We start from the raw sequence: 9,429 nt of genomic DNA, 5'->3' as shown, positions 1-9,429 counted from the left end.
GCTGCACCGAATACTATGTACAACGAGTGCTATCTGCAGTGCAACCAATTTTTTAACATGGCAACAAGAACAATCTGAAGATCTGAAAACCAAATACCTTTGTGGCGTCTGGTGCCTGTATCTCATTTAATATTTTTTCAGTTATTAACGACAGTTTTGGTATCAGCCGGATTTTAAAACAATAGGCACAGACTGTGGTCTGCTGCCACTAATAATCTGTTAAACCTGACAACTACAGAACAGGGTCTCATCTGCCCGAAAGTAAATAGTGGATAATTCATTTATTAGACCAGTTTACTTGAGGTCGGTATAAGCAGAAGAAAGTAGCTATGAAAAAGTCATTAGGACAACGTCATCGGTTTAAAAAAAAATATTAAGCTAATTTTCCTCATTTCGTCTTTTCATTTTCCTCTTTTTTAAAAACTGTCTTGGAAATGGTTCATGTCTCCGACCCATATGTCAACACTGGTTGTATAAGAGTTTTGTATATGGTTATTTTTGTTTTTTGGCTTAAGTTTCTGCTTCTCATATGTCTACTCAGTCCAAAAAAGCATTTGTTTGCTAGGATTATTCTTCGCTTGATTTCTTCCGTCATGACGTTCTCCTTGGTGATCAGGGAGCCTAAGTATGTGAATTTGTCCACCACTTCAAAGGTAGAGTTATCAACCGTGAATTGGTGGCCGATGTTTCTGGCTCTATTGTTGGTGGTTGATGCCATTATCTTAATTTTCTCCTCATTTACTTGCAGGCCCATATTTTTTGAGGTGTTTGACAAGGTGGTATACATTTCTTCTAGCTTGCTTGTTGTGCGGGCAACTAGGTCAACATCATCTGCATATGCCAAACTTTGGGAACTTTACGCATTGTAGCCTTAACCAATCTTATCAGATTATCGGGGATGTGGAATTCATCCATGGGTTCATACAATTTATTTCTTAGGACACTATCAAAGGCCGATTTAAAATCTACGAAAAGATGGTATCTGGTATTCAATATCGACACATATTGAATTCATTGGTTTTTTCCATTCAATGGTATGGTCACGTGATGAGAATGGAGGAGGAGCGGTGGCCAAAGAAAGCCTTAATGTATGTTCCGCCAGAAAGAAGGAAAAGGGGAAGACCACCAAATTCCTGGAGAAGAGAAATTACAAAAACAATGCAATCTAGAGGCTTAGAAGAGGGAGATTGGAGAGATAGGAAAAGATGGAGGCTGAAATGCGGGAAGCGGCAATCGCCGTAGGACCCCCGTTATATGATGATGATGATGGTTTTTTCCAGTATTTGCCTTAGCACAAAGATCTGATCTGTTGTTGATCGACCAGGCCGAAAACCACTTTGATAATCGTCAAGAAGCTCCTCTGAATATGCACTCAGGCGACCATATAAAATACTTTGTATGCTGTAATAAGGAGGGTTATTCTCCTAGAGTTTCTGTTGCAACCCGTAATACTAACAAATCAAGCAGTTCTGGTTGCATACACCTAACAATGTGCGTTACCATAACTTTTGATTGTCACGTCTTTGAGTTACAGTGGAATTAGTTTTGTTGTGTTTTTAATACAATGGGATGTTGCCAGTTGTACAAAAATGACATATATGTATATACTTTTCCCCATTCTCCATATAAACTTTTAAACAAAGCCACGTTTAGTCCAAACTTTAAATATTATTCACAAGGGTGCGTAACCTGATTAATTACTATCTTTAGGGAAAAAACTAAGTTTACAATTTTATTTAAAATCCTTTTATTATCAAATCAATAACATGTTCGACCGAGTTTGAAGTAAAAACAGATATAAGAGAGATATTCAGACAGATATTCAGAAACAGATATTCTCTAACAGAGGACAACTAAACAGACGCGTTGAATCTTGCACAGCTCCCTTGGAAACTACAACTAGCAGATGACTGAGAGCCCTCCACACTGGACAAGGAAGATGGCTATTAGACGAAAATTGATCATGAAGATTCAGATGGCGGGGAACAGCTTTTTTCCATTTGGTAAGACGAGTTTTTTCTGTTGTATCTTGCAGATTTGCTGATCTGGACAAAGTTTTTCATTGATTTAAGTCTTTGTGCGGGATACTGGTAATGTGGATGGATGTTGTAAATATATAGTAAAATTCGCACTAAGAGTGCGAAATGGTTAAGATAGAAATGCGCATTTGCCGGATTTGCCAGCACACAGATCCAAGTAAAAAAAAATTTATTTCAAATCTTTTATAAAAGGTATATATTAAAATGCCCAAACGGGCTATAACACAATTACATTACAGAACGTTTTCGGAAAGTTAATTTCCATCATCAGTGTAACCTGAAGGTATATAACTACATTAATTAAAAAGAACGTAAAGGTGTCATCTTAAGAAAAGAACGCTCCTGGTCGAAAAATTATGAAAGAAAAAATCACCTTTATGCCTTATGCAAATGCTTCAGGGAGACAAGCTTAATTTGCTTGTTGTGGGAATGGCTAACAAACCTCGTGCATTAAAATCTGTTGATCTTCCCGTATGGTATCGAGGGCAAAAAAGTGCATGAGTGACAAGAGATTTGTTCTTGGATTGGTTCAAAACTGAATTCGGCCCTGATGTTCGTCGTCATCTCACACGTGTGAATCTCCCTCAGAAGACAGTGTTGTTGCTAGACAATTATCCTAGTTATCTATCATCTGATGAACTGCGCTGTCAACACGACAGCTATGATTCAGCCAATGGACCAGAATGTCATCCAGAACACAAAAATGCACTGTCGAAAAGCTTTACTCTCCAACATTCTCAGGGACGTCGTTTTCAATTTGGTAAATTGTTGGTCATCCATATCACAACGTTTGATTAAACTTTTTTGGAAAAACTTGAGCCCAAACTAAGTGGATGTTGACTCTTTATCCAATGAAAAAAACATCATTTTAAGCGCCCTTATCGCTTAGCTGGCTCAAGACAACACGACAATAATCACTGAATCTGAGGTTCGAGAATGGGCATAAGGACGCTGTGACAAAGAAATTGACACCCCAGAAATGCTCACGGATGAAGATATTGTAATGGCCATTCAAAATAAAGAAACAGTAAAGGAGGATGTCGATCATGAACCACCTATTTCAAAAACTTCTGCTGCTGAAGCTGTTAAAGCCCTAAACATGGCCATTAGTTGGGCAGAAGACAACCTCAAGAGCAGCCAGGAGATCATGAGGCCGAGGCGTATAAGAGATAGAGCATTTGATCAGCACGTCGAGACTGGCGTTAAGGAAACAATTACAGATTTTTTTACTGCTCCCCATTGAAATTTATACAGATAATATGTATTTATTAAATATATTGTACATATTTGTATAATATAATATTTTATTAATATACATAAAGCATTTTCAGTAATTTTCATTGTGTTTTTGCAGTTTTTCTCCTCCCAATAAAAAAGTCATAGGTAATTCGAAGGATGCGATCATCTGAACAACCTGTTTTCCCGATTCCGTTCGGATTAACGCGACTGTACTGTATATGCAAAGTAATTTCCATATGGAATTAATCAAAATGTAATTGTAACACAGGATAATGGTTTCAGAATCTAGTATATGTGACAATATTTATAATAATAATAACTTCCCCTGTAGAAAGCTTTTATTTTATTATTACCCTTCCGACTTACAAGTAAATTTTACTACACTCTCCACTATTTTACCAAATATATTACTATCTATCACACGTTTTTATATCTTATCCGATACGTTTGTTCCATTTCTCTATCACTAATTATATCAAATATATTTTAGTATTTCTAAAATTCTGCATATTTTAATGTAACTTCGATTGAATTAATCAAACCTCGTATACACAAAGAATTTTGACTTATATGACCAGTGAAAAGTTCGCAAATCCCACCCTCCTAAGTCCATCCCATTGGCACGGCGCTATCTGACCGTCATCATCTATTAGCATGCACATTGCTGGCATTTCGAGCAAGGCATCCTAGATATTCTCATCCCGAAATGCTGATCATCTTGAAGTATAGTCGAGAATACTGTTTTCTCATGTTTAACACTGTTCTCTGATCATTTTTAGATTCCGATCTCGATTGTGGATCAGTTCGTCGGTGCCGCCGCCTTTTGTCTTTAACCTGATAATTAAGAGTATGACATTTCTAAAGTGTCACTCCGAGAGATGGATCGATTCGGAAAACCAGATGAAACTTTTTTGGTCGTGAATTTTTTACTATGGGGATCGCTAGTTTTGAGTTAGGGATGCAGGTAACTTCGTGAATATTCCTACTACGGTTATCTTATCTTAAGGCAGATGTGAGTGACGTTTTTTGGTCGGAATTAAAAACAGAGTATTTTATTTTTAATTAATAAATTTTAAAAATTAACTTCTAATGCCATTAGAATTACTGTATTTGGCTTACACCTTGGAAATCGTTTTCAAAACACTAAACTTATTTGTTTCTGTTATTTGGTGACAAAATTATTTTAATCATTTAATTTTATTTACCTTACACGTAATTACAATTTGATACAATTCACAAAACGTGCAATATCATTGACAAACATGGCATTTTCTTTTTGTGGCAGGACCACGTTTAGAGTTTGGATCTCTTCCTATATAACGGCATGCAAAAGTACTCATTTTGGATTAGACGTGCTAGCGTTGCAAGAATCAAAACAACTAGGAAATGAAATAGTAGAAATAGGGAAGAGCACTCTCTTTAAAAGTGGAGGAGTTAACAGGTACTTCGGTGTTGGTAAATAATAGAATCAAAAGATTGGTGGTAGATTTTCAACCGATCCCAGACAGGATATGTTACTTAAGATTACATGGAAAGTATAGAAAAATATGTATTGTGAAGGTACACGCACCCACGGAGGAAAAATATATGGAAACTAAAGCAGAATTCTACGAAAAGCTAGCAGAAATAATGGAGAAAATACCGAAATACGACATAGAATTAACCCTGGCAGATTTAAATGCGAAAGTCGGTAGGGCAGAACTTTACAGATGGGCAGAGTAAAAACCAAATCGATCACATATTTATTCAAAATAAACATGCTAGAGCTATCAGAGATTGTAGAAGTTATAGAGGTGCAGATGCTAGTAGTGATCTTATATTGGTAATATATATTGTCATACTTTTTCTTTCCCAACCAAAGAAAAATAAATAAAAATATCCATCGGAATAAAATTTTAAGATATCATTATAAACAAAAATGTATATAAATATTAATTTAAGATAAGATTTAGTGTAGATAAGAATAGAAATTTGTTTGGCAAACGACCTTTTTCCGTTTCAAACAAAATTATCAAAAAACCTTTGTTTAGAATTAGAAGACATTTTACTTGTAAGTAATCTTTTCATTGTTTGTATAGTCGAGTATTAAATGACCATATTCTAATCTTTTGAAATATGTATAAATGATGTATTGAAAAAAAAACAATTTTAAAGTAAGCTATTTAGTTTTCTCTGAAACCGAAATTAGGCTTTTCCAAAATCATGGTAAACACAATTTGAGCTTTTTGATTGGACGGTCGTTTTTAAATGAGAATTTGTGAGCCGATCATGAGACGGGAGAAGTTAGTCATATTTTGGTCATCGAAAGGAAACAGTCGTTTGTCTCAAGATAGGGTGTGGTTCGTGAGTTTGGATACCGGCGTAACGAAAAGAAGTGAATAGTTTGAAGAAGGAGTCTACAGGAGGAGTACATTTTATAAAGTATATGTGAAAGTATTCTTACGGCATCAAGTTGACAAAAGGAGGTCCTGGTGTCATAAATAGGTAGCTCAGTTTGGAGAAGTGAATCAGGTGTTTTTTGTATAGTCTGCAGGAGGTTTGCAGAGACGTTAAGAAAGAGCCGAGGTGCCAAAGAGGAGAGATCACATCGTTGAGGAGACTGGACTTTTCTGGGTATTTTCCAACATACAACTCAAGAAGAAAATAAGCTGTAAGTGTTTGTACAATTGAATTTTATATCTGTGAAGGATCGGTTTGACATCATGGTCATTAGCATTCAAATTTAAGAACTGAGGTTTTGTTAGGCTAATCAAAAGTTTAAAGTTTTGTTGTTTCTTGTTTCAAGTAAAGAAAATTTTAAGTAATCTTATTATTATAAAAATTTGATTTATTTTCTTGTATGCTGATTGATAAGATAACGACAGAATTTAATAATTGTTTTATTCTTTCATATAAAATAAAGAAACGTAAATCTTTGTAATATAATATATTTGTATTCTTATCCTTTTCTTCTCTAACCCGATAAAAGACAACTAGAAAATCTTTTGAATTCATCGAACACAGGTAATATAAGGATTATTTTACTTTTGATAACAAATAAGTTATAATTCTTTTTTATTGGCTCAATAAACTAAGATTAAAGTCAAAATAAACAATCATAACAATATATACAAGGATTTCCACAGTTTTGACTGTATTCCTTCACTCAACCGTTTTCTACAATTTTTCCTGTTTAGCCAGTCCCCTTCCTGTAGGTTTCTTCTACTCATTGCTTCGTCCACTTCATCTCTGGAAGATCTTCGGGGTCTGCCTCTCTTTCTTCTTCCTATCGGGCTCCCTCTGTTATTCTATTTATCTACCGATTTTGGTCTGCTCTTCTGACATGTCCGTACCAGGTTAACCTCTTCTGTTCGATGTAGTCTATTATGTCGGAGTTCATTCCAATTCTCCTCTTAATCTCCATGTTATTTATTCTATCTCTTCTTGTTACTCTGCACCTTCTCCTTAGGAATTCCATCTCTGTTGCTCTTATTTTGTTTTTGGTTTTCTTATTTATTGTCCAATTTTCACAACCATAAGTGAGGATACTTCTTGTCATGGTATTATATATTTTTTTCTTTGTTTTCATGCTGATGTTCTTATCCCATAGTAACGGATTAAATTTTCGTATGCAGTCTCTTGTTTGTCCCAGTCTATTTTTTATATCTTCCTCCGTTTTTCCTTTGTTTGATATTATGAAACCTAAATACTTATACTTGTCTGTTCCTTTGATTAGTTTACCTTCGTTAATTTCCAGCTGTTTTATTTCTGTATTCTCCGTTGTTAGGTATTCAGTTTTCTTTAGGTTTATTTCCATCCCATTCTTTGTATATTCCTGCTCCAGTTTTCTTATCATAAAACTGAGGTATATTGGTATATTGGTAATAACCATACTTAAACAAGATCTACCTGTAAAACTAAATGTTTTAAAAGATAGAAAGATATATAACGTGGCCTTGCTTAAGTACCAACGGTACAAAGTGGCAAAGAGGTTAGGAAATGAGATTAACGCAAGATTAGAACTTAATGTCTGATACATTAGAAGAAGAATGAAGTAAAATGTAACCATCAATGTCAGAAACAGCTAATGTTTGCTTAGGCAATACAGGAGCGAAGAGAGAAGAAGACGGGTTCTAAGAGGAATGTAATGGAGCACTAATGCTAATAAATAAGGCAAAGTTGGAAAAAGACAATAATAGAACCCAAGAAATAATTACAGAAAATGAGACGAAAAGAAAAGAAGTTAAAAGAATCTGCAAGCAAAAAAAGTGAGAATATTTGGAAAGAAAATTAAAAACAATAGAGAAGCATTACATTAGCAAAAAATAAAAAAATTCTATCAAGAAATGAAGAGAAACAAATAACACGCAAACAATTTTTTGTAGGAATAAAGAAGGACTGCTCCTTGGAAATACTGCAGAGAAATTAAACAGATGGGCACAATATTTTAAAGAACTGCTAATTAATGAAGAAAAGATGCAAACAGATGAGGCAATGGACCAATCAGAGGATAATGATGAGGAGTACGCAGAGGAACCAACAGAACAAAAAATAAAGGAAACAATAAAATGGCTTAATAACGGTAAAATCGCAGGGGAGAATGGAATTTCGGCGGAAATTTTAAAGCAAGGAGGGGCCACACTGCAAAGAAAGCTATGTAATTTATTACTGAGAGTGTAGAGAGAGAAGAAAATGCCAGAAAGATGGAATAATGCGGTAATTTGCCCAATACGTAAGAAAGGTAATAGAACCCTTTGTGAAAATTACAGAGAGATAGCGTTACTGGATGTTGTGTATAAAATATTAGCAAAGATCATACGTAATAGATTGAAAAAATACGAGACTGGCATAGTGGGTGAATACCAAGGACAGTTTAGAGCAGGAAGATCGACAGTGGACCAAATATTTACCTTAAAATTGATACAAAATAACAGTTACGAACAAAACCTAGGACTCTACATGCTCTTTATTGATTTTAAACAGGCGTATGACTCTATCGATCAGGAAAAGTTGTATAAACCTATACAAAATTTAGAAATATCAAAAAAGTTGATAAAGTTTGTATAACGTACGCAGATAATGTTTAATGTAAAGAACTTGAACACATGTTTAAGAACTTTGAAGATGAAGCAAGATAATTTGGTTTGTATATAAAAGAAGCGAAAACAAAGTAGGTATATGGAAATGCGTGGTGAGATAACAGACCACAATAAATTCGTCACACTTAAAACGAGAAGAAAGGATTACAAAATTGAAAATGTCAGCTAGTTCGAGTATTTGGGTGTAAAAATAAGGAAAAGGGGAAGAAGAAAAAAAATAGAGAAGAGACTATTATTAAAAGGAAGTAGAGCAATGGGCTCAGTAAACAATATTCTAAAAGCACAAAATGTATGTAGGGCAGCAAAAATTCGAATACATAAAACAGTCATTAGACCAGTGGCAGTGTATGCCTCTGAGAGCTGGACTATGAATAAGAAAGATGGAATGAAAATCGAGATCTGGGAAAGGAAAGTGTTGCAGAAGAGTTTTGCTGGTATTAGGACGGCGGAGGGAAACTGGCGAAGAAAAACAAATAAAGAGGTAATGGAGATGTATGAAAAACCCCTGAATATAAAAAAAGTCAAAGCACAGAGAGTCAGGTGGTTAGGTCAGATCACTCGAATGCCAGAGAAACGTGTAAAAAAGGTGATTTTTGGAGGAGGCGGGGGTAAAATGAAGAGAGAAAGACAACGGAAAAAGTGGTTAGGAGCAGTTAAAGGTGATTTGAATGGTATAGAAGTGCAGAATTGCGAGGTAATCTAGAAAGAACAACGCGGATCTAGAAAGAAGACTCAAGAATTGATGAAGGGAAAAACAGTGAGTGTGAAGAAGAGCAGGTATAGGTCTACTTACTGAACCCACTAGTATTATCACAGTAAATTAATTTGTTATATTTAATTTATCTTTTCGTGCTAATTAATTACCCTTAATGGTTAAAGCAAAATGAAACAAAGAAAACATTGGTGAGCTTATATTAATATGGATAATACGCAAATAAAATTTATATTATACAGAGACAATATCTATTTACAAAAAAACATTACATTGTTACGACTTTCTAAAGAACGAAATTTATTAGAATACCTTCTGGTGTGGCTGATACAAATCTGTCAAAAAACAATTACAAAATTCT

General features: G+C 34.7%; 1 protein-coding gene across 1 annotated transcript; it reads left to right on the top strand.

Moving 5' to 3' along the window:
- Nucleotides 1-8,609: 8,609 nt before the first annotated feature.
- Nucleotides 8,610-9,059, top strand: LOC140435444 (uncharacterized). Its single transcript, XM_072524177.1, has one exon. The coding sequence runs from the start codon at nucleotides 8,610-8,612 to the stop codon at nucleotides 9,057-9,059; it is 450 nt and encodes a 149-aa protein (XP_072380278.1).
- The last annotated feature ends 370 nt before the right edge of the window (nucleotides 9,060-9,429 follow it).

The sequence above is a fragment of the Diabrotica undecimpunctata genome, chromosome 3 (assembly GCF_040954645.1).
Source record: "Diabrotica undecimpunctata isolate CICGRU chromosome 3, icDiaUnde3, whole genome shotgun sequence".
NCBI lineage: Eukaryota > Metazoa > Arthropoda > Insecta > Coleoptera > Chrysomelidae > Diabrotica > Diabrotica undecimpunctata.
This window is presented reverse-complemented; position numbering and strand designations above follow the sequence as displayed.